The sequence below is a fragment of the Mustela nivalis genome, assembly GCF_964662115.1.
Source record: "Mustela nivalis genome assembly, chromosome: 2".
NCBI classification, from domain to species: Eukaryota; Metazoa; Chordata; class Mammalia; order Carnivora; family Mustelidae; genus Mustela; species Mustela nivalis.
In genome coordinates, this window is record NC_139021.1 from 114,485,735 (window position 1) to 114,511,743 (window position 26,009).

Sequence of the window (26,009 nt, forward strand, 5' to 3'; positions counted from 1 at the left end):
CTGTGGTTCTTTCCTTTGGGAACTCTGTCCAATTTTTGTCACTTCTCATGGATACCATCTTCTCATCTCCATGAAGATTTACTGATTCCTTCAGACTTTCTCACCTCTCTATCTATAAATGTAATGAAACTGAACTTGTTTGGCTGAACCATGAAAGATGCTTGTGTACTCATTCTAGTCCTCTGTAAACTTTTACCTTGGTGACAAGTGTATATATATATATATATTTTGTCCCAGACATTGTTTAGCAAAGTAAGTTGTCTATAGAAAGGTTTTAATGTTTATTGCATCAATAAGTAAATATGATCTTGGTTTCTATGTACAAGTCAGGAGAAAGGATTTTAGAAGCTAATTTTCCCCTCACCCTACTCTTGGCAAGGGGAAGAGACCCAGAGCCTTCCAGAGTAGGAAAGGCAAACTCTGAGGGCAGAATGACAACAGAATTGGCCTGTTTTCTGGTCTTCAACCTCCAAAATACTACAGTAATGAGGTGATAATCTCTTGAAGTAATGAGAGAAAACTGGGTCTGAGAAAAATGCCCTGAAATAATGTACTCCAATCACCCACTTTGTAGGGAAATTGAGAGCCAGGGACTTGTTCAAATCTCCCCAAATTAGAGGTAGAGCCAGACACATGAGCCACATCTGCATTGTGTTTCTGTCACTTCTCTTGTGTTCATCTTCAATGGACCCGTGCAGTCTTGTCAGAAGTGGAGAAAGCCTGAGGGACACAGACTTGCGGGATTGTTCTTCTGAATAAAATTTACACAACACACTTGTGTGAAACCTGTGTGTGTGTGTGTGTGTGTACGTGTTGTTCTACCTTACCTTCCCATTTAAAGCCTTCATAGCCTCTACTGCATCTTCTCGATTACTGAAGTGCACAAAAGCATAGTCTCGAATCTTCTTTACCCTCTCCACAGCACCTAGAAACAAAGTAGCCCCATTAGCAAAAACTGAGAGAGCCCTGAGAATGATTTGATTTTTTTTTTTTTCTGGGAGACTCATTACTTAGCTAAGATCTTAGTGAGAATATTCTCTAGGTCCAGGTTTACAATTCTACACATCCAACAGAAATTTATTTGTATATTTTTTAACATGCCCTATATTTTGCCTTATTGTTATCGATTAGAGTTTCCCACCTCCTAGGTTATAAGATCCTTAAGGATAGAAGCACTATCTTCTGGCATTTTATGTCTGGCATAAAATGTAAAAGATAGTAACTTATACTCAGTGAAATATGCACTGAACTGATTTGAACTTAACTATGAGACATCCTATAAATCTCTACTTAGGTGATTACCTTTTAAAATTTTATGGCTTTTCCCCAGAAAAATGTTTCATCATTTGATTTATGGAATAAAACTTTAGAATTAGGAAAGACTTTAGTGATGATTTACTTTAAGCTTTTTAAAAAATTTATTTGGCCTTAATGTAAGTATTTTTAACTTAGATTAGGAACCTAGGGTTCTGACAAGGGAAGTGAGATTCATAAGAGTTGACACTGCTAGGAACCGATCTCTTAACTGCTTATCTGATGTTCTTTTGATTAAAAAAAAAAGTAATTCTGGACACTGGGGAGGGTATGTGCTATGGTGAGTGCTGTGAATTATGTAAGACTGAAGATTCTCAGACCTGTACCCCTGAAACAAATAATACATTATATGTTTTATAAAAAAGTGGTTTCTGAAAGAATATCAGAAAACCAAGACAGTTCCTTGCAATGCTGTTCATAATATTTAAATGTTGGAAACAATGTAGATATTCACTAACTCTACCTTGAGAAATGTCTTTTATAGAAGCACTCCCGGAGTGCTAGAGAAGCAAAAGGATCAGCATAAAGACATAACTTTACCGCTGTTAAAATAGCAAAAATAAAACCACTCAAAGTCTATTCTCATGAGATTGATTATACCCAATACATTCATATCAAATAAAATGAGTATTTAAAGAGAACAAATAGGGGGCGCCTGGGTGGCTCAGGGGGTTCAAGTTTCTGCCTTCGGCTCAGGTCATGATCTCAGGGTCCTGGGATGGAGCCCCGCCTCAGGCCCTCTGCTCAGTGGGGAGCCTGCTTCCCCTTCTCTCTCTGCCTGTCAAATAAATAAATAAAATCTTCAAAAAAATAAAAAAAGAACAACAACAAAAAAGAACAAATAGACCTATGTATACTTACGTGGAAAGATTTAAGACCTATTGTTAAATTTTAAAAGTTTGTAAAATAGTAAGTATAATACTCAGACATTTATGTTTTTAAAATCCCAACCCATGTATGTGCACACATAAATAAGGATATACACACAGAAAGAGAACTGGAAAGACAGAGATCAAACTGTTAAAATAGAGATTACTTCAGGAATGGGGAGAAAATTTGGAGAGAATAAAGGGAAACTTCATATTTTAATTTATATGCCTTAGTATTTTGCAAACATTTACAATGCTTATTATTTGTGTAATAAGAAAATAACAAACCAACCTAATCTATTTTTATATAGAGGAACTGCTGCATATGTTGATGGTAACATGTATAAAAAAAAGTTTTACCAAACAATTGAAACTTACATTTTATTATTAAAATATTGCTAGAAAATATTGTTGATTACACAGTCTTAAGAGTAAGTTATTCTTCTTGGAGTGAAGATGAAATGGACACTTGTGTAACTTGTTATCAGTTAATCGTTTAGCATGCCAATTGTCGTTGTTTAGTGACTCTGACTCAGGGGTGTCTCCAGAGACTGCTGTTCCTTCTCTTATCCTAATCACCACAAAGAATCTATCATGGGATCTTCCATAGGAAGGACGAGAAAAGCAGATAAGGGTTCTCCTTTGTCCTCCCCTATCAAGGTTCAGTTATCTATCTTATAGATCACAAAGGCAATTTGACTTTTTACTCTCCCACAATGGTTGGATGGCTGTAAGTTGTCGTCTTTTGGAATGATGGCAGGGCTGTAATGCAGGGATCATTGAAAAACCTGGGGTAATCCTCTCATCCCTCAGTGTCCAACCCTTGACTTCTTATGTTGTCCAGGGCACAACTGTCTGGCAAGGCTGAGGAAGTACATGAAGGTATTTGAGACCATGACGCAGGGGCACGGTCTCTTTACTCCTTCAGGATCGGGTAGGGTAACTACCATGACCTAACTCCATGGTTTGTCCTGGTCATTGAGAAATGAAAGGGGAGGCCAATGAGGGTCTCTATTTTTCCAGTCTTGGCTCCATTCATTCTTCAGTGCTGTCCTTCATCTAGGCTCCTCTGGACCATTAGCCCCTGAGCACAGGATCTGGTTCAGGGGTGTCCTGGTATTGTCATCACCAAGTCCTACCTAGTACCGTGTGTGCAAAGGCTGCTCTACAAATAATAGAGGGGAAGAGCAATTATTACCAGTCAATTCCCACTCCAGTTTCCAGCACTTACATTCGTTAGGTGGCATTTCGGATGGTTATGGATCTAAATGTTCCCCAGCTCTGCTCGCAGGTAACGAACCTGGCTTGGATTTTTAAGCTAGGCTGTTCAGCTGCACCTGACTTTGGAAATCTTAATGAATGAAGATCTAGCCTCATGAAACAAGTTAGAAAGGGAGCATGGTTTTTCCTACAATAGTGTTCACCACGTGGCCTATGATGGTATGGCCCCTCTTCAGTCTGCAGGAGTTTGCTTACTGATGGACCATCACTTGGTAGAGGGCAGAAGCCATAAAATATCAGTGGTCATCATCATCAGCAATGATGTAAAAGACTCCAAAGTCGTAATGTAGGAAACTGGAAAAATAATACTTGATTCATGATCCACTTGTCAGAAATGCATCAATTACCTCATGAGAAACACACCGCTATCTGAAGGCCATGGTTCTCAGAGTGCAGTCCTCTGAGCAGCAGCCTTAGCTCCCCACCGGAACTCAGGAGAAATGCTAATGCCTGGCCTCCTCGACCGCCACCCTGGACCCACTGATTCAGAAACGCCCAGGGGAAGAGCCCGCAATCTATTTTATGCTCTCTTGATGATTTGGATGTGAAACTGTTTTAGGGAAATCAGATTTTGTAGAATGACTATAATTGGAATTTCAGCAGATAGCCTTAGGCTACACAGGGAAAAACTGAGGTTTTCAGCTCCAGTTTCTGTTCTGATCATCAGTTATTTCTCTGAATGTCAGTAGAGTATTTTTAGGTTAATCAGGGTTAAAATAATAGGGTCAAATATTTGCCAGGAATATTTAGGCTCCTTTGAGGGATCCAAACTTTCAATACGGTTTTTAAGGGGTTATTTTCCTATTCTCTCTGGAAATTTTCCTAGGTAAGTATAAACACACCCTTTCCACTGGAAAATAAACTAGTCAGCTCTGACTTTTTCTTCCTAATACAGCAGGTGTCTGCTACTCCTCTACCCTCCATAGTTTATATTCTTTTGTGCAGTGCCAAGAAGCAGCCACAGGTCACTAGAGAGCCCTGAGTTGTGCCACCAGAGGGGGAGAGGGGGAGAGAGGGAGAGAGAGCCTGCATTTATTATTTTCACTATAACTAGGATGACACGAGCTCATCTCTCCCTTTAATGGGATAAACTGGTGACCAGGAGACTAGGACAGGAAGCAGTCTTTGAGTCATTACTCATTCCAGCCTTTTCCAAAAAGCAAAAACAGAACAAAGCAAAATGGTAATGTTTTAATTAGATAAAAGGGAGATATATATTTTGCAACTGTCATCACCATGCGTTTCTAGAACCTCTTCGTGAACCAAAACTGAAACCCTGGATCTATTAAATAATCATTTCTGAGTCCTTTCTCCCCTGTCCCTGGGCAGCCACCGTGATTATCTATTCTTCAGGACCCAGGGTGTCGATTCCCCCAGCGATGGCATTATTTTGTATTTCCATGTACAAGGCACGTGGTTCTCTCTGCTCCAACTTCTCCCAGCATCTGTGTCATCATCTTTGATGAGCGCTACTACTACTGTGATTGTTGTTTTGGCCAGGGGGCAATGTTTTGGTGTTGCATTTCCCAGGTGAATAGCGAGTGACATTGAACATCTTTTAATGTGAGTGTTGACCTTGTGTCTACAGCAATAGCGCAACATTGTTCATTGGACAAATATACATTGGAGTTTTTATTTAATTTTTGGTAGACGTATTGTTTGCAGATGTTTTCTCCCATTCTGCGAGTTGCTTTGTCAGTGTTGAGATGTCCTCTGGTGCAGTTTTTAATTTGGATTTAGTTCAATTACTCTATTTTTTCTTTGTTGCCTGGACTTTTAATACGGTCAGAGAATTTGTTGCCAAACCCAATGTCATGAAGCTTTACCCTGTATATTCCTCTAATTTTTTTTTAGCTCACAAGTCACTTCTCTTTTTTTTTTTTTTTTAAGATTTTATTTATTTACTTGACAGAGAGAGATCACAAGCAGGCAGTGAGGCAGGCAGAGAGAGAGGAAGGGAAGCAGGCTCCCTGCTGAGCAGAGAGCCCGATGCGGGACTCGATCCCAGAACCCTGAGATCATGACCTGAGCTGAAGGCAGCGGCTCAACCCACTGAGCCACCCAGGCACCCCACAAGCCACCTCTCTTAAACATGAATCTTATATGTGCCCCAAGGGTAGGCTGTCATGGCTGTTATTCTTCTGGAGTATCATTTGGCCTGGTGGGGTGGGGGTTTGAGGTGCAGAGGGAGAAGGTGAAAGAGAATCTCAAACAGGCTCCTTGTTGAGCATAGAGCCTGATGCGTGGCTCAGTCTCACAACCCTGAGATCATGATCTGAGCCAAATTCAAGAGTTGGACACTTCACTGGCTAAGTCACTGGCGGGGGGGCTGTGTGTCCACTCTTCTGGAACATCTTAAACTTCTTCCACACATACTTTACACCTGTTCACTCCTCCCATAGTGCCTGGCACATAGGAGCTACTAAAGTGATGATAGCTGAATGAACGAATGAGTGAGAGGAATGAGGTTGGGGCAGGGAGATCCCGAGCGGCTAAGAATGTGGTCCTAGCCAGACCTGGATTCAAATCTGGGATTTGTCACTTAATAGTTGTATGACCCTGAGCAAGCAATGTAACTGCTCTGTGTTCTGGTTTTCCCACCTTTACAATAATGGAAGTGCTGCAGTAACCTACATCCTAGGATGACTTGTGCCATGAAAGTGGGAAAATTTTATCATAGTGATAAACTTAGGCCAGAGTGTGTTCCCAAACATGTTAATTCCACAAGATGATTGGCCAAAAAGAGACCCATGGTCCAAAAATTTGGTAAAGGAGCCATCCTACATTTCCCTTTGGAGACTTTCAAAGCACATTAGAAGGTTAAGGACTCTGATACGTTCTGCAATGAGAAAAGAATCTGTTTAATTGTCCTGAATCTTGTATTTATGGATTTATTTGACCATGGACCCCTTTTATCAGTAGCATCTACTAAGTGTCCACAGAATTAATGTTCTGAAGAACTGGCTTTGGAAAATGCTCATTTGGACATTGCTTGACCTGTCTCAGTATCGTAGTTCCTACAGGAGAAAAAAGCAATGACATCTAAATCTCATGGTATAAAACTGATACTGCAAAGTACTGACAAGATGAGCAGCAATAATTATCCCCCTCCATCTCCCTCTGTTCCTTTCCCTTCCTCCTCACCCAAATGAGTTTCCTGGAATTAATTCTCATCTTCCTATTTATGTAGCTGAAGTAACAATCATACTCCATTCAACCAGTGGTTCTCAAATGGGGGAAAATTTGCCCTCCAGAGTAAATGTCTGGAGACATTTTTGGCTATTACATCTTGGGGGTTATTACTGGCATCTAAAGGGTAGAGGTATGGGATAGAGTTAAAATTCCTATAATGCCTAGGACAGAACCCCACGACCAAGGATTATCTGGCCTAAAATATTAAGAGCACTGAGGCTGAGAAACCCTGACTTCGATATAGTTCTGTCTATACATTCCTCAACACAGTAAATATTTATTGAGCATCTACTATGACCCAGGCCCAGAGACTGGGGCCGAGGAGATGACAGAAGCCAAAGAACCCTCATGGGATTTAGAGTTTAGTGAAGGAAGTTGTGTGTTAATTAAGTAATCACACAGATAACTGTAGAGTTATGATGTCAATAAATGTTTTAGGACCATGTGTCCCTTTTTCTCTCATCCTAGGGCTGGTCTATGGTTTTTGTAGTTTACATGCAATTAGAAGAATGCTAAAAGAAAGTTATTCTGTTTAAAGTCACGGGAAGTCATCTGTAGCCCAAGTGTTTATAAAGTACAACTCAAAAACTTCATCTTCTCTGCTATGTCCTACCTGGTTTAATATTGTTGAATTCTTTCTCAATCATCTCTTCGGAGGTAGACAGCATCAGGTTTCTCACGTACAGGATTTTCACGGAAGACATCGTGTCCTCGTCCACCTCCACCTCGGGCTCCGCCCAGTCTACTGCGATAGGATGTCCCCATAACTGAATTCTTCCTGTTCAAAAGGATCACAAGTATGATTAGTTATGCAGAAATCAGGACATCATCATCTCCTTTCACTGAGATGGCCTTTTAAATGCAAACGATGTTTTGAGGTCTTGGTGGAGTATGAAGACTGATATTCAAGAGGTGATGACTGATTTTAGGAAACCTTTCAAATAGAGGGAAGAGGTGGTAGAAGGGATTCTCTGTGGCAGACGCCTTATCATAATGATGGAGCATAAAGGGAACTAGGATGTGGTTTGAAATGCAACAGAAATGAGGCAGCAATGGGAAGGTTTGGGTTCTCCAGCTCCAGCTCTCACAGAGGGAGGAAAATAGTCGTTGAAAGGGAGGTGGCAGGAGGGGAGAAAGGGCAAAATGGATTTAGGGCTCTGACATAGAGTCTGACTTCACGAAGCATTAAAAAAGTCAGTAGGAAGTATGTCTGCTGCTGTTGGGATCTGCGTGACCAGTGGCCACCACCAAGCTACAAACTGATGTGTGGGCAAGAGTGACTGGGGACACAGGGTCCCCTTGTATGTTCTCTGTCCCTTACATTCGTCAGGGCTCTCATCAGCTCTGTCCCCTCCTCTTTCCCTGATGGCACCGTGTTCGAGAAGACAGAGCAATGGGGGGGTCTGTGATGAGAAACTGAACTCTTTGTGATGACTACGTCTATTCTTGGATTCCTGAAGTTGCAATGTCTTGTGCATCTTGCCCCATAGAATGTATTTTCCATTCGCTACCTTGGTTCCTGCTCACAGTGACTCCGTGGGGAGAGGCAGGTCAACTTAATTTCTAAATTTGGAAATTCTGTGTGTTTTTTGTGAGTCGCTTTGGAAGAGCTTTAAGAAAGACCCAACCTGAGTCCCACTTATAGGTGTGCTGGACCCAATACCCTTCCACTTGCTGTGAGTCTGCTACATTTTCAGAGAACACTGTTATAGCCCATTGGCGCCTTCTCGGTCTGGGACCGCAGGAGGCCATCGGCCAGCCGGAAGGTCTGTAGAGGCTGCGGTGGATGGAATTGGAGGAGGTATGGTAAACAGTGATCTCCTTCAACATCCCCGTGGAAGCCGGGGCTGCTGAGGGATTTGGGAACATAGGCTTTGAAGTTCAAGTTCAAACGTCAGATCACACTCCTGACTAGGAAGTCACCTTTCCAAACACTGATCTCATCTACAAAATGGGGATAATGGAAGTACTACCTAGTGTCGTGGAAATAAAAGATGGTACACGTAAGGGACCTAATCACTTTCCAGGGATGCACTCTCCCTTGATCGTTTTGGGGTTTTTGGTCTTTCCTTGTGGCATAGTTTCTTCAGAGTTACTCTTTGGGTGAAGTAGATCGTATTTTTTGTTGTTGTTATTTTTTGGTTTTTGTTTTTTAAGCATTTCCTTTGAAAGGGAGCAATGCCCATTGTAGTAAAGGCTCCCGTTTACTCCTCCAGGCGTTCTTACCAACCTCCCCTCGCGTGATGGCCAATATCCTTAGTCGATGGAGTTAGCAGTGAATGACAACACAGGCCACACAACAAAATCACCTAGAAAACTTAAAACACCAGGGCCCCAGAGAGGCCGATTCAGGTGATCAGAGGTTGATCTGGTTTCTGGTATTGTTTCAGAACCTCTTCATATCATTCGCATCTGCAGCCCATAGCAGACAGCTGCCGACTTAGATCTCGCGTTCTCGAACTTGGGTCTCCGCAGCATGGCATCCTGGGAGCTCGTTACCAATGCAGATGAGCGGGTGCCGGTCCAGACCCAGAGCCGGGAACTGCGGGGCGGGGCCGCGCTGGCTGCGCTCTCACGAGCCCTCCAGGTGACGCCCGCGCTGGCTGATGGTGGAGCCACGGTGAGATCTTGACTTGCCCCATCCTTACCACTCTCTGCTTGCCTCGGAGGCGGACGCCGGGACCGGGGCTGTGGGACACACACCCCTCTGGAAGGACGCGGGGCCGGGAGGCTGTGGCCACTGTTGGCAGGGAGGTAAGTGACTGGGCCCCACACGTCCCATTCATTCATTAGACAGCGGTTGTCTCTGTCTCCAAGTCTGGGTGGGTTAAGAAGGAAAAGCTGCTTGCGGCTCTTACCGTGGTTGCTAAAGATCCCTGCTTTCCAACCAGGCTCCCCAGAGACCTGCCAGTGACCCAAATCCTTTGCTGCTGTTGAATCTGCTGTTGAATCTACAGTGAGGGAACAGGCTGTCCCAGTGCGTCGTCGGTCTTGCTCGCGGGGTGCAGCAGGAACAAGCAGTCGGCTCTGGCTGGAGGATCCGCAGCCGGTCCACGGCCAGGACGCTCCGAGACTCCCGCGCAGCCCAAGAAACTCAGCTCAGCCGTGTCCCTTCGGGGGGGTTGGAGGGAACTGCCTCGGTCCTCACGAAGGGGTGCAGTGGCCGGGGAGACCAAGGGGGCCTGTATGCTGGTGGTTCCTGCAGGCACCATCTCTAAGGAAAAGTCAGGGTCAAGTTCCAGAGAATTCCTGAGGGCTGGCTGCCCCATCCTGGTGGGACTAGTCCTCTTGGTTCAAGTGGAGAGAAACTCTTTGGTGGGTCAGTAGGCGGTTTTCTTAAAAGAGCGGAAGCCGAGTAAAGTTCTGGTTCTTTAGGGACGCCGATTAGCCCCTGAAAGCTATCTTTCTCCCACATTGTACCCTCTCTCACCACTAGCCACCCTGACCCCCAAAATATGGCACGTATCTGGTTGCACCGGTCATGGGGAGAAACGATTAGTGGGAGCTGGGCAGCGGCAGCTCGGCTGGGGCTTTGAATGCTGTAGGGTGGTGGAAGAGGGGAGGCTGCTGGTCATTCTCAGGGTGGGGGGGTACAATTTTCAGAATAAAGGAGACACCTATCAGCATGGCATTGTCTAGAACACAGGGGACTTGGTCCTGCTGGAAAGAAGGCTTTTGTGGGGAAATGGAAGGTAGCCAGTATGTGTGGAAAGAACTGGAGCCTTGAGTAACAGGCTCAATTTTTCCCTCTGTCTCTGCTGCCCCAAGCCAGCAGGTGATTATTGTTGAGCCGATGAGTGAACAGGACCATTCAGCTCCCCTTCCCCCTGCCCGACACAGAGAGATCCAAGTCCTATTATTGGCCAGAATCGTGGAAAGGATGACCTGGTATTTCGGGAACACTGATGGGGTGGGGGGGATGTTTGGCGAGGAAGAGGCAGTGGGGTAATCCAAAAGAGAGTAGAGTTGGGAGAATAATCTGGAGTTTTTGAAAACAGTCTTGGTTTGGGAATAGATGTTTTTTGACTCCAGTGGTGGTCTGAGATCAGGATGGATCCCAGGGACTTTTTCATGGCAGAACCGTTGAAGAGGGACGAGTCGGTGAGGATACCAAAGATTAAGTTCAGGTCAACGAAGGGGGGGCTAAGGACACGTCAGGAGGAGCGCTAGGGGTTTTCTGTGCCTGTGTGGCACAGGGCTTGACCACTGGGTGGTAGCAGAGTCGGGAAGGGAAGTGTCGACCTGAAAAATCCCCATCTGGGGCCTGGATTTGGCTACTTTGGGGGTGATCTCTTTTCACTTGAGCTGCCTTCATGAAAATAGTAATAAAAACATCTTCCCTGAGGCACCTGGGTGGCTCAGGTGGTTGAGCTTCCGACTGACTCTTGATTTAGGCTCAGGTCATGATCTCAGGGTCCTGAGATCAAGCTCCACATTGGGCTCCATGCTCAGCGGGGAGTCTGGTTGGGATTCTCTACCTCCCCCTCTGCCCCTGCCCTCCCCCCAAATAAATGAATCTTAAAAAATAAATCTTTCTGCAGATCAGAAGTCATCTTCCAATTCTGAAAACTTCTAGAGGGCTCACCCTCTCAATGGGTTAAATTTTCTTTTATATTGAAGTACAGCTCATCCACCTGTTACACTAGACTCAGGGGCACGACCTAACGATTGGCTCACGGGGCATTATGCTGTGCTCCCCAGTGTCACTCCCGTCTGCCACTGTACGATGCTATTACAATATCATTAATGATCTCCCCATGCTGTACCTTTCAGCCCTGCGACTTCCTCATTCATGGTTTGTTTGTGAGCTTGTGTACAGAGATGATATAAATCTAGGTGCTGTTGGTTTTGTCTTTCATTCTGGTGGCTCTCCCATTGGGTTCAAGAAAAGAATGGATATCAATGTCACCACTCTGTCATTCTTGAAATCCTCTTATGTTAATATTGATTCATCCTAATACCTTTCTTTGTCTAAATTTTAGTGAATATTTAAGAATGAGCAGAGGATTTTCAACAATTTCCCAAATTTGACCAGGGCCTTGGTGTGGAGTCCTTAAAACTCAGGGATTGAAGGGCATTGCCCAAATGGGACCCACCTTGTGGTGTAGTTGGAGTGCTATTCTATTCCTCCCAAATTAGAGAATATTAGACACTAGGCAGTCCTAATAGGAGTTCATGTTCCTTAGCTGTCGTCGGGACCATGGGTCACTCTACATCATAATGGACAATCTACTCTGTTCCTAGAAGCCTCATAACAACGTCTGTGCAGAAAAACAGTGGATATATTCTTCAACCCTTCATCACAGGCTTAGTGCATGAATGTCAGCCTCCGTGCCTATGTTCCAGAACCCAATCTGCAGAACCTGCCAGGAGCTGAGCTACTGTGACCTAGATGAGAAGGGGAAGGGGTTCCAAGTGGCCCGAAGCAAAGCCCAAGAGCAAACACACAACACCCAGCCTCTGTCTCCTTTTCTCAGGCACATGGCGGTCTGGGGCAGGCAGGTAGCACAGTGTGTGTGGGGGGGTCTCCTCTTTGAGAAGGGGGTGCTTACCTGGCAGCAACTTCCTTCGTGCCATGGCAGCTGTCCGATGACTCTCGTACTCCACAAAGGCGAAGCCTCGGTTTCTGGTTTTGTCGGCAGCGCTCGGGTACACGATCACGTCGACAACTCCTTCGGTGACCTTTTTCATCTCTGCTAAGATTTCTTCTCTCTTCTTGGTCTTCGGGATTCCCCCCACAAACAATCGGCAGTTGTCCACACTGGCGCACACCCCTAAGAGACGCCCATTTCTGCAAACAAATAAAGGGGGGTGGGGTAAGACATTCTTTCTGCTTGGCAAGAAATCCTTGTGTGATTGAGGCTTAAGAGAGAGGTTGTAAAACTTTTGACTCTGGACCTGTTTGTGGATGTGGGATGTTTGGTCTTCCCGGTGTTTGTGGATGTGGGATGTTTGGTCTTCCCGGTGTTTCCTCACCACCAGGAACAATCCCCCCACCCCAAAGCGCATGCACCTTGCCCCTGTCACTCACACAGTCCCCCCCACAACCCTTGGCCACATGTGGCTGTGAGGTCGTGAGCCCACTGCTCCCTTTCCTTCCCAGCCAAGTAGGGAAGCGATTCTGACATGACTGCTCTTAGAAATTGTCCCTTATGCTGAACACACTTTCACATACTCTCTTACTTGACCTGCCCAGGGAAGATGGGCAGAGCAGGTGCTGTTTCCATTTTATAGATGAAGAAATTGAGACCCCGAGAAACTGAATGACTTGCTTAAGGTTTTGTGGATTTTAAGGGAAGAAATTGGCCTCCACACTCTCAGTTCATTCCTGGTTCTGCTGCCCAGGGTTGCTGATGAACAAGTTGATGTCTGCCTTCCCTGGGAGAGGGCAGATCGGGCTTTTCTGGGAGATGTTTGGGAAAATGTATCAAAAATCTTTTGTACATAATTTTGGGGCAAATAGTGCCTTTTCTGGGAGAGCATCTTTAGGAAAGGAATGAACCAACATTTTTGTATCAGGATATTCACTGCTATTATTTAAAATAGTCCCCAGAAGCGCCTGGGTGGCTCAATGTGTTAAGCCTCTGCTTTCAGCTCAGGTCATGATCTCAGTGTCCTAGGATCGAGTTCTGCATCCCGTTCTCTCTCTCTCTGCCTGCCTCTCTGCCTAATTGTGACCTCTCTCTCTGTCAAATAAATAAATAAAATCTTAAAAAAAAAATAGTCCCCAGATTGGAAATAACCAAAATATCCCACCATCCAGGACCAGTTAAATGCAGCTTGGCTGAAATGATACTGACCCTGGGACTGAGTCTTTCTGCCTTGTGCACTGTAGTATCTCTGTCACCCCTGGGTTCTTGTGCTCTCAATCCAATAGCCACCTGTTAGGTCAGCTAAATATGCCTCTTCATCTTTCTAAATATTCCCTGGGGTGGATGCTACCATTCCTGGCTGAGAGTCACTGATACTAAAAACCTGGGAATTTACACCACAGAATTCTCGATAGTCATTTCAACATGGTAATGCAGAAGAATATTCATTGGTTAAAAAACCAGTTCATCCTAGGGTACTAGCTTAAAAAACAAAGACTTCAGGATAAGTATACGAGGACACCATTTTGATGACCACTGTACGGAAAATCTAGAAAGATACTAAAAAGCAAAACACCAGCACAGTGACTATCTTGGGGCAATGGGATTGGGGAGGAGTGGCTTGAATTTTTATCGCCTTTTTTTTTTTTTTCTGTTTGTTGTGTGACTTTCATAATAGCACAAACTTATTAAAGTGGTTAAAATGGGTAAAGTTTCTTTCACAGAAATTACTCGCATGTCTTAGAGAGAAGTACTCAGCCAGGCGAGTAGAAGGCTGCTCTGATTTCTTGGAACTAGTGGCGTTCAGTGGGGCGGCGGGCACGCTCCCCAGGACTGGCCCCTGTCCTGCTTGTCCTCCATGGTTTGCTGGAGAACTGAGGGCCGCCTAGCAGACCTGTGACAGATCCCTTATAGTCTGGTGACTGTCACCTGAGGAATGTGCTTTTCCTTGTGAGTAGGGAAGGGTACATAAAATCCTCTTTTAGGGATTTTTTTTTTTTTTAAAGAAACCTCTCTATTCCAAAACATTATTTCTTTAGAAATTCTATTATTTTTGATGGAGGGCTGGTCGTGTATCCTTTACCAGCAGGTGGAGCCTGGTGTCTCCTGTCCTATTTTTAAATCTGTGTGATTCCTCAGGCACTTTCCCAGAACTGCTTGGGGACAAGAAGCCATTCCCTCACACGCTGAGGGCCCGGCTTCAGTGTCTCCAGAAGCCAGGCATTTAGATAAAACTCAGTGAATATTTGATGATGAGGAGGACGAGAAGACAACGATGGGTCTTTTCCGGATAAGAACGTTATCTATCCTCTGAGAAATAGTGGTTAAAGCCAGTTGAAGATTATCGTCTTCTCTGCAGGCCAGGTTCTGTCTAGCCGGACTGATCTAGGACGGAGTGGAAGTAGGAGAGCTTGGCTCTGGGTTATCTATTTTGCTATTACTTCATATCCTATTTATCCCACACCTTGATTTTTAAAGTACTGCTCTGTTCTGCTCTGCCTCCCCCCCGCCCCACCTTGTTTCTGGCTTCCAGCCTGGTCTTTGACTGGACCGTGGCCACCAGCTTGCTCTTTCCAAATGCTTTGTGACATTTCCCCTCCCCCTCTTCCCGCTCCTCCTCCCGCCCTCCTCTCCCTCCTCCCCCTTAATCATCAGCAAACACTCCTAGACACCGTGAGCTTTGCCTGCATCATCTGTTTATTTTTCATACTACCCCCATGAGATAAGTGTATCTTTCTCTCCTTTATAGATGAAGACACTGACATTCGCAGAGCCTACTCTTACCTATCAGAGACTGGCATGGATTGATTGTGCTCCTTTTCCACACCCTATCTGTTCTCGGAAAGCGTTGACAGGCCCCAGTGTGTAACAAAGTGTCGAGTACACACAGCAAACTGGGCTGATTCCCTGCGAGGCCAAGTCTCCATCCATCTTAACCTAAAAGCCATTTTGAGAGTAATCCTCTCTCTCCAGATATCTAGGCTCCACCAAGGACCAAGGAATGGGGACACCACTGATCCCTGAAACCTTGTACGTGTCCAATGAAAAAGCTATATTAAAATAGAGCTTTCTGGAGCCCTTTCCAACAACAGTTTAGTGTCTGTCATCTCCTATGACAGATGCTGAGAAGGTGTGATTTAGTAGGTGCTGACGGTCCCAGGATTTGTCCGAAGAAGCCCATAGCTCTGATCCCCTGGTTCCCGTGCCAGACAACCCTGCACATACCAGACAGAGTTCTTTGGGATTCGTGGAGGCATGTGTGGGAGAGGAACTTCCTTTATACTCTCCTCCAAAACTCTGTTCCAGGATCCGACCTTGGGACTGAGTGGGTAAGCTACTGTGGTTACTAACCGTGTGCATCTTTCTGTAGCTCAGGGGTTTAAGGAAAATGACCCAGTAACTGTTGGACTGACAGAATTCTCCGCATAATGCAGGACTTATCTGGGGCCTGTAGGAAGGTGAGAGCCAGTAAACGGTAGGGAGACCCTCAGTACTCACATGGGGATGACATGAATTTTAAGATGCAGAAAGGACGTATATGGCAATTACATCTTAGGATTGCCGACTGTGCTAAGATGTACGAGTTCTATCATTTGTTGACCTATTACCATGTTCCAAACACCAGGACGCCTCTGATGGGAGTGTGAGGAGCCCCACTTGGGGATGAGCGCGCTGAGGCTCGGAGCGGCCGGCGCGCAGTGAAACCTGTCTGACCCCAAGGCTGTTGCTTCCCAACTGCTTCACTGACCTTTCTTCCAGGGGCTCCGTGGCTTCTTTTAAGAAATGACTGAGCACAGTTCCCTCTCTAGCTGGAGGTTTTAGAGCTCAGACAATTTCATGACGTTAGCCCTGTTTCTAGTGGATTAAAACCAGCTATTGATAGCACAGGGTCAATTAGGCCCCAGAATCTGCCACCAGTCCCATGGTTTGCAATATTACCTGGGTTTGGCAGGCCGTGTGACCTCTCTCCTGGCTCCAGTATCGTATGGACACCTCTCCAACAGCTCCCTCGGGGATGTCTAATGTGACTCTCGAATGTAAATTTCCCCAGACTAAGCTCTTCATGTTTCTGGTGATTCTCCCCGTGTTCCCATCTCAAGGACATTATCTCTTCCACAGACACGGGGACCAACGTCCTTGCCTTCCTCCCTGAATTCTAACCTCGCTCTCACTCCAAATCCAATGTTTAGCCAGTCTTGTCTGTTCAACCTGCGGAACGTATCCCATGTCTGACCCCTCCGGCCACCTGCACCACCAGCCGCCGTGCCCCTGCCGTCAGCCCTTGTCTACTAGACTACTCTCCGCTGTGTCTTTCCCTCTGGCTTCCCTCTTTCCCTGCTACAGTCCATTCTTCACCAAACAGCCAGAGTTACGTTTCTAAAAGCATGAATCTAATGAAACATTTTCTCTTCCTTATTAGAAGAAGAGGCAATTTTTGAATCATGGCATATAAGGCTCTCAGAGGGCACTGCCTTCAGCTCTCCTGTTTCTACCTCGTTGGCTTTGTCCTCTAACACCTCGAGCTTGTTCTCACTTGGGCGACTTTGCACATGCTGTTTTTATTCTCTAGGATAATCTTCCTCCAGATCAGGCTGTCACAGCCGACTCTTCTTTCAAGTCTCAGGTAAAATTGTACTTTCCTGGAGAGTATCTTCTTAAATACACCAAGTTAGGGTAGCTACCTCCTCAGAGGTGGTTTTATTTTTTCATACCTATTTTTTTTTTTTTTTTTGAGTGTAGCTGATACACAATGTGTCCTTAGTTTCACAGTGATTTGACTTCTCTGTATGTCATCCTCTGCTCACCCCTATATGACACTATTACAGTACCACTGACTACCTTCCATAGGCTGTGCCTTGCATCCCTGTGACTGAGTCATTCCAGAATCAGAAGGTCCAACCTCCTACTCCCCTTCACCCATCTTGCTCACCCTTGCGGTTACCCCCTCTGGCAACCATCAGGTTGTTTCCTATATTTATCGGTCTGGTTCTGCTTTTTGTTTATTTGCTTTTTTAGAGTCCTCGTATGATTTTCATACTCATAAAAATATATCCATCTGCTTACTCTGAGGCTAGGAAAAGGCATCTTGATATTTGCAATATTTTGAGCAGTGTCCATCAACATATTCATGATGGATGAATGAATGATGTTTGTTTCTTGGAGCGTTTCACAAACCTTAGTTTGACACCTTATATAATGTTGACATTAAATACATATTGTATCAAATTGGTTTTCACCAAGGAAAAGAAACCTTTTTTATTTTTGATCTGCCTGTGTATTTCATATACTATATTAGATAAGTTTGATGGAAGAAAGATACAGGTGCATTGTCTCTTCACTTTTAATCAGAAGAAGTATCTCTTACCTAATTTCGTAGTTGTTAAGTTGCTTGATTGCATCCTTGGCTTCCTGTTTATTGGAGAAAGTTACAAAGGCATACCCTCTATTGTTGCCATTAAAATCCATCATCATCCTCATTTCATAAATTTTACCAATCTACAAGTAAAAGAGAGAATCCATATTTGTCCATTTGTACTTTCAAGTGGAAACACACACACACACACACACAGAGTTTTCTGAAGCCTCATCTCTGCCATATTCGGCATTTGTGGAGTGGTTTGAATATTTTCATACTGGGTTCAGATTTGTTATCTGATTCATGGGCAAAGTCAAGTTAAAGAAAACATGTACAAGTGCATTTCAGCTTGACTTAACAGAGTAGGTTTTTGACAGAGCAAATGGCCTTTCATCACACAATTATCTGTGGATTTATCCACCATCCTTGGGACCAGAGGACACATCTGTCATCAGAAGCATGATTTCATGATAGATCTGTCCTTGTCCTCTACCTTGGCCTCTCGAATTTCCATAGTTTTATCTTTACTTGGTCATAATCTATCAGTGACCCGGGACTTTCACTTGGAACCTTGCTAACCGATTTCTTCTTTCTCCCACCATGACCTCAAGATGTTCAGGGAGGATGTGTTTCGGAGGATGATCTGGGGCTTTCTGTTGCTGTTTTCATCTGTAGGCTGAAGGTAGATGCTAGTTTTACATAATCAGCCCATGATCAGAAGCTCACAGCAGGAGCCCACTCACTATCCTTCTGACTACAGGTCTTCTGTTTTCTTTCTGCTACCCCAGATGGTCTCCAGCAACCCAGGTTCAGTAATTTATTCTTGCTGGCCACTGTATAACCAGTGGCCCTAAGAGATAGCACAGGCACATGCAGGGAGAAGAGGTGTCATTAAATGTGTGCTTCTTGGTGGTTGGTTACCCACTGGCTCAGCCTCCCCCACCGGCACCCTCCTCACCCCTCCCCATGGTATTCAGTGGTGGACACCTGTCTATCCAGGGCTCATCAGGAAAGAGTTCAAGCATGTTTCATCTGTTTCAGGTGTTTCTCGGTGCTCATTTTCAAGGTCAGGATATAAAATTCTTATAGGATCAAATCCTTATAATTTATGCACATGCCAAATGACATTGTTTGTATAAAATTAGGATGGTTCTGAATCAGAGGCTGAGTTATCCAGACACACAATTGATTTTGGCATTTACAGAAAGAAATAGCTAGACTCTAATTTTTCTAAATTTTCCAGGAATGTGGTAGTTGAAACACCACTTGGTAAAACCTTGAAAACAAATTGTAATTTTCTGTTCTCTCTGTACCTTTGGGTTTAGCTACAATATATGACTTGGCATTAAAACTGAGGAAATATGTTCCTTAATTATGTAATGACTTGGAGAGACCCCATTCTTAATCTTGCTGATGCATTAGGGCAGCCAAATGAAACCTGTAGAAGCAAATTTCATTCTGAACCATTACGTATAAGTACATAAAGAGCATTGGCAAACCTACACATGCTCTTTGGATGTGAAATGGTGCACTTGGGAAAACCATATTCGAATGTCAAGTTGGAGCAATATCTTATTTTGGAGAGATCGTTGTAGTAGTATTATAGAGTGATGGCTAACTTGTTGCAAACTCGGTGCACCTATGCAGATCAAGGATCAGAACTTGAAAATGAGCAACAGCCCTAGTTCAAGCCATCAGGAATAGGAAGGTGACCTCAGGGCATTGACAATAAGGGGACAGCCACTAACAGGAAGGTTTTGAGTTTGTCCATGTTGAGGAATGTCAATCAGAAGAGAAGCCATCCCCGGCCAAGAATGAACACTTTAACAAAGTGTATAGTATTTTTCCCTTGAGAGATAAGAAAACATGAAATTTGGACTCACTTTTTCACATAATGGTATAAGTTCATCCTCAAAAAGGTCTCGGGGAAGTTTTCCAATAAAAATTTCACAGCCTCTTTCTGGAGGTGCTGCATCCCAGCCCGGTGGTGGGCCGCCATATTTCCTCTGTCCATTTTCCTGCAAATCCCAGGTGGAATATATGAGGCAGAGAAGAAAACAATAAAACCTTTAAGTTCCTCAGTTATTTTCAAAATCATGATAAGGAACTTATTTATCATTGACAAATTATAGTGAACTGGGCAGAGGATAAAATCAAGGTCTCCTTTATGTGAATTTATGTTTTATTTATTTTTTATTAACATACAATGTATTACTTGCTTCAGGGATACAGGTCTCTGAATCGTCAGGCTTACACACTTCATAGCACTCACCATAGCACATACCCTTCCCAAGGACTATAACCCTGCCATCCTATTCCATCCCACCCCTCCCCAACCCCCAGAAACCCTCAGTTTGTTTCCTGAGATTAAGAGTCTCTTATGGTTTGTCTCCCTTCCCAGTCCCATCTTGTTTAGTTTTTTCCTTCCCTACCTCCCATGACCCCCCCACCTGCCTCTCAAATTCATCATATCAGAGAGATCATAATTGATAATTGTTTTTCTCTAATTGACTTATTGCACTTAGCATAATACCCTCTAGTTCCATCCATGTCATTGCAAATGGCAAGATTTTGTGGGGCTTTTTAAATGACTACATACTATTCTATTGTATCTATATATACACCCCATCTTCTTTATCCATTCATCTGTTGATGGACATCTAGGTTCTTTCCATAGTTTGGCTGTTGTGGACGTTGCTGCTATAATCATTCGGGTGCACGTGCCCCTTCAGATCACTACATTTGTATATTTGGGGTAAATACCCAGTAGTGTGAATGCTGCATTGTAAAATAACTCTATTTTCAACTTTTTGAGGAACCGCCATACTGTTTTCCAGAGGGGCCGCACCAGCTTGCATTCCCACCAACAGCATAGGAGGATTCCCCTTTTTCCACAACCTTGCCAACATCTGTCCTTTCCTGACTTATTAATACCAAGCTCTGTGCTTCAGCACTGGCTTGTGATAAGTGTTGTGAGAACATGTAAAGTGCTGGACAAATTACTTATGATTTTTGTCATTCAGTCTCCACAATGTCTGATCATCAGAGGATCTGACTATACTTTGAATCCAGGGCTCTGCTATAACATGGAGTGTCTGTAGTATGGCAGTGAGGGCTCTGGAGCAGGGCTGCCTGACTCTCTGACTCACTAGCTATGGAGCTTTGGGCAAATGACTTAGCTTCTTAGAACCTCAGTATTATCATACATAGAGTGAGGATAATAGTGGCTTTTTGATTAAAGGATCTAATACATCAAATATGTCTGGCACTGTTCTAGGCATGAGATATATAGACAACAGTTATTAATTCTCTCCTTGCCTTCTTGGATTTGGGCTGTCTGATGTGCCAAGCACGTCCATGATAGAAAGTCCTAAATAGAAACATTATGAAGATTAACATTTGAAGAAGTGGACTGGCTGATATTGGGGGTAGCTAGTGAGGGACTTAAATCTGTTTTCAAAGTTGACAATATGGCGAGGGGAGTTTACTGATGTTAGTTCTCTTTGTGGGAAGCAATACTGTTCTCCACCCAAATAGAATACCAACACTTGCTAACACCAACCAACCCTTGCTAACACCAACCAACCCTTGGTAATATCAACCAACCCTTGGTAAAAACACTTGGCCTTTTATGGGGAAGAATTTGGTTCTTTTCATTATTAGATATTAAAGACAGCAGTGCTATCTTTATTTTTTCTAGAGGTTAAAGACCTGAAAGCAACTTCAGGAGCTCCAAGTGGAGTATGGGTCAGATGCATTGCTGCTGATTGGCAATAGTGTGCTTTCTGGAGAAAGGTACACTTACTTCCCACATAGGTATAGCCAGAGCTCTTGGTCATTAGACTTTACTGTGATTTTTGAAGAAAAGTGAATATAAGGGACCAAATACCAGCATTTATTGCTAACTTCTTCAAGTAATACTTTAAGGAGTTTTATACTATAAAATGGTACAAGTTGTTGGAAAAAACTATAATGCAGGAGGCAAAAAACATAGTTATGTATCAGATAAAGAGAAACATTCCTCAGTGTGTCACTCTGCCCATCTATTGAAGTAGTTTCTGTTAAATTTATATGCTTTCCCAAATATTTTCCTATGTGTGTTCTAAAAAGTCATATATCAGTTGTTTAAAGACATTGTTTATATGATAGTTTAAAATCTAAGGTAAACCACTCTAGTTTCACTGTTAAATCTTTATACAAACCAACTTGGGACTTTCTCAATTATTTTATAAGTATTAGCTCAAAGGTTTTTAGGTCATGGTATAAACTATGTCTCTGGTTGCAATCGCTTTTTTTATTCCTAATTTATATAATATTGTTTTAAATTTTTTAAAAAAGGTGTCAGATGGGTATTCTACCTTGCCTTGATTATTTTTTGCCTCCAGCAATCGGGTGTTTATTTATTTCACTAATTATTTTAATATTTGCCTCAAGAGTTCTTGTATTTTTTTTTTGTCCCTTATATTGAAGAATCTTCTAGCAGAACGTCTGTAGCACTGAGAATTACTTCTAGAAAAAAAAATGCCTTAAGAATTCTAGAATGAATGAACTCTATCTCAACCAAGACTGCTGAAAAATATGAAGTTGACATTTTCAGAGATATATTAAAAGTTACTGATTTTCTAACAAAAACCTATATGACACTTGCTATAGGCTGGACACTGCTATAACCCTCAACGTTGTCAGAAGTTAAGGACTACTGCTGTCCCCATTTTACAGAAAACCCTGAAGTCCAGAGAGAGTAAGTACTTTGCTGAGGTCACATGGTTGGGAAGAGGCAAAGCCAGGATTTGACCTCAGGCCGTCTGGTTTTAGAGACCATCAGCTTAATCCCTACATTTTGCCTTGTTATATGGAAGTGTAATCGTTTATAACAGATTCATACATTTACGTATTCACTTGTGAAAAAAATGATCATGCCAGTAAATGGCAAACACTCTGTCGCATTTAAAATCCTTTCCATTTTCCGATCATTTTATTGCACAGATTTTGGAAGGACAGATCTGATAACTGTTGCTTATAAGGAGACATATTTCTATTGCCGGGCTAAAGTTCACTTTTTAAAAGTCCATTTGGTTGCTAATGATCCCTCTGAGGCCATTTTTGTATATATTAAATGTCTAGAGGTCTGTTCAGTGGATTATTAGGATGAACATAGTATAAATTTGGTAGTATATTTAATCTTTAGGTTGAAGAAACCAAACTTTCCTCCCCTAATACCAAAGTAGCTATTCCAGAATTTCTGATTTGACAGGCTTTGTCTGATAGTTTGGAAATAGGCAACCAGCAGACTAGCCTTTAAAGTTTTTCTTTCTTGCTACAATTGCTAAAAATATCACCGGACTATTTTGTGCTCCTCACTGTGAATAGGAGGATTCATCTGCTTATGAGCCAAAATGATTGGGCAGGAAAGCTTATTAATTGTCTTTCTACGGTTTCCATAAACACTGGACAAAAATTCCCCAAGAGTATTTTTTTGGGGGATCACAGAGTCTGGCTGGTTCAGAGACGTCACGAAGCTCATGCATGGGGGGATCGCCGTACACACCAGCCGCTGGACTAGGCACACACAAGGGGTGATCATCTGTGCTCATTTAAGACAGCGAGGGGCGTTAGTCATGGGATTAGAATAGCTGTCCATTACTCAGAAAGGACAGTTGGGAGCTGGATTGCTGGTATTTTGGGCACTGTTTTTATAGTCGAGGAGTTTAAAATAGATAAAGCCCAGTTATAATGGCTCTTTCCCCTCCTGGCTGATATCCTCCTCGTGGGATGCATTCCCCCGGTAGCACAAATGTATTAATAGTTCCGAGAGAAAGAATATAGGTTTTTGCTTTTCATGAGGGAATGTTCATTAAATTCTGGGAACTTGTATTTTTCTAATCAAATACTTGGAAACTATTGACTTTCTCGTAGCACATAAATAGAAACGTTCAACCATGTAAATTAAAAAGGGAAGACCTAATTCTAACTATAAATCCGTGGGTGTAATTCACATACTGGACACCAAGCCCGCCTAGTAACTCAGTTTATATATCAAGAGTATTTGGATGTTCCTCTATCACAGATATTTTAAGCCTTTCATTACAGAATCATAGACTCTAAGAAATGATGTATACCATCTTCTTGACATGAATAAAACCACCCAAACTTCCATAAATGATTGTAAGCAATAAATCTTAGTTTGAGGCCAAATGGACTGAGTTCATTTTGGCCATCTGGCATCTGACCTTTTTATACATTGGGGAATCTGAGCCAAATTGTGTTTTCCTACAGAGTTAAAAAAGGCCAGATATTTGCTCTTCCCGCTTCTTTTGCTGTTGGGATAGTAATGGTTACAATAAAGTAAAATGGAGTTCTGGTGCAGAAATCATAATGGTGCAAACTTCAGTGTTCAAGACCCCATGGTGCATTTTCTTTTCATTCCGGATTTGGGATGCGGGTTCCTAAAACCTTACTTCGTCAAAACTTTGAAAACCTTCCTGAAGGCTTACTCTTACACTTAATTCTCCAAATCAGAGTTTCTGTAAACAAACATTCTTTTAATAAACTCCTTTTATGCATAATGGAGGACAGTGGACTTCTGTTACATGTAAATAGCAAGAAAAACAAAAACAAAGAAGCCCTCAACAGTTATTCCTAATTGGATCACATACTGTGCTAAGGGCTTTTGACTCTATTAACTCATTTAATATCCTCAACAAACCTATGGGGGTGACGCTATTCATTTTATAGATGAGAAATCCAACACATAGACTGTGTTCAAAGTCACTCAAACTGTAAGTGATGAAGACAAAATTTGAACCCCAAGCTCATGCTTGTAATAATATTTTTCTTTGGATTTTATATTAGCCCAGTATGCTCATTTTACAAACAAGGAAACTGAGACCAGAGATATTATGTGACTTGCTTAAAGTCACATTGATTTAATTTATTGCACAAAACACCAGATTGAACACTCTGATTCTCAGTCTGGTGAATTCTGTGGCTTATATACTGTCCCAAGTCACAACAGCATTTTTCTCAGGCTCATGATCTTTATAATTCATTGTATTGTGCTCTGCCTACTTTTTAGTTTCACCAAACGTGGAGACCAGATGGTTTGTTTTCTCCTCTAAGTGAGCCCCTTTATAAAAAGAAGGGGATTCATTAATAAACCTTTATATAGTCCATTTTTTTAAAGTTTCCTGAATAGTAATTTCCATTCCTTGAATGATTCTTTGGAAATCCTCTGTAATCCTCTTTTGTGGTTCTCTTTGGTCCTTTGTTTTTTCTTGCCAAGGGGAAGAAATTGTGTACGTTCCCTTACTAAACTGCTTTCAGATGTTCTCCTGCCCATTTTCCAACTGGCTATGTTTATATTTATTTCTGTTACTATTAGTTCAGGTGCTGGACAACCCAATTGTGCTCAGTGGCATTTGTCACCTTCACAGGCATTGTAGTCACCAGGGCTATGCCCAGGACACTGGTCCTGTGACCAGACCCTTGGAGACTCTTCTTGGAGCTGGTATCAGTGTATCAAGAACAGATTTCAAGACTGTGTCTTTTGAAGTTTGTGACTTAATGCCATATTTCCCCAGTTATGGATTTGTGAGATTGAATAAAATTCTCCATTAGACATTATTTCTATTCTCACCTACAGACCACCTATACATCTCATATGTAGAAGAGTTCAACCCGAATCTCAGAGTACTTAAATGAGAGGGACCATGAGGGTTCTCCTAGATGTGATTTTACCATTGGTCTGCTTATGAACTTTTGTGTTCCCTGATGCCAATAGACAGTGCTATGGGGAATACTCATCTTGTTAATTCTATGTAAAGATAACGATCCGTCTCTCATTTATTTGCCTTTATATCATAAGATCAGTGAGCTCAGGTTGGTGAAATCTCTTTTAGGCTGAGAAATTTTAGAAAGCAGAGTCTATTTAACTTATGTACTGTGGAACTTGACATTCCTCTTATTAGCTCTATTTTTTAGAGTCCTTAAAAAGCATATCCAATAGGCATATCAGGTATTATTTTTCTAAAAATAGAGGAACAATAATAATTATGATGTAAAGGCTTAATAAATAGGATGTTAAAATTTATAGAACTGTGAGACTATGTCTGGAAACTGAGAGGAGAAGCTAAATCATGAACGGAATAGGCAGATATAAATTTAACTTTATCCTCTTATAGCTTAGTGTTTCTGAAAGTACATTGTGTGTGATACTAGGTAGTTTAGAGGCCATTGGTTTATCTGAATAGATATGCATTTTATTGTACATTAGAAAACATGTAATTACCATATATAACCCATGGCTTTTCCATTTATGTATGTGAGAAAAAGTTTACTTTTAAAATTAACTTGACTAGAAAGAGTTGATTTATTGAATTCTGAACAGTATTATTGGCACGTGTTTAT

General features: G+C 42.7%; 1 protein-coding gene across 6 annotated transcripts in view; it reads right to left on the bottom strand.

Annotated features, from left to right (window-relative positions):
- Positions 1-26,009, bottom strand: part of A1CF (APOBEC1 complementation factor) — a 77,568-nt gene that overhangs the window by 15,629 nt on the left and 35,930 nt on the right. For all 6 annotated transcript variants that reach the window (XM_082721323.1, XM_082721319.1, XM_082721324.1 and 3 more), the window contains 5 exons: positions 19,487-19,621; positions 17,613-17,743; positions 12,209-12,447; positions 7,270-7,434; positions 828-925 (listed from right to left, as the gene is read on the bottom strand). In XM_082721323.1, coding sequence (XP_082577449.1) covers positions 828-925; positions 7,270-7,434; positions 12,209-12,447; positions 17,613-17,743; positions 19,487-19,621 — 768 coding nt within the window. The remainder of the gene's footprint in view (positions 1-827; positions 926-7,269; positions 7,435-12,208; positions 12,448-17,612; positions 17,744-19,486; positions 19,622-26,009) is intronic.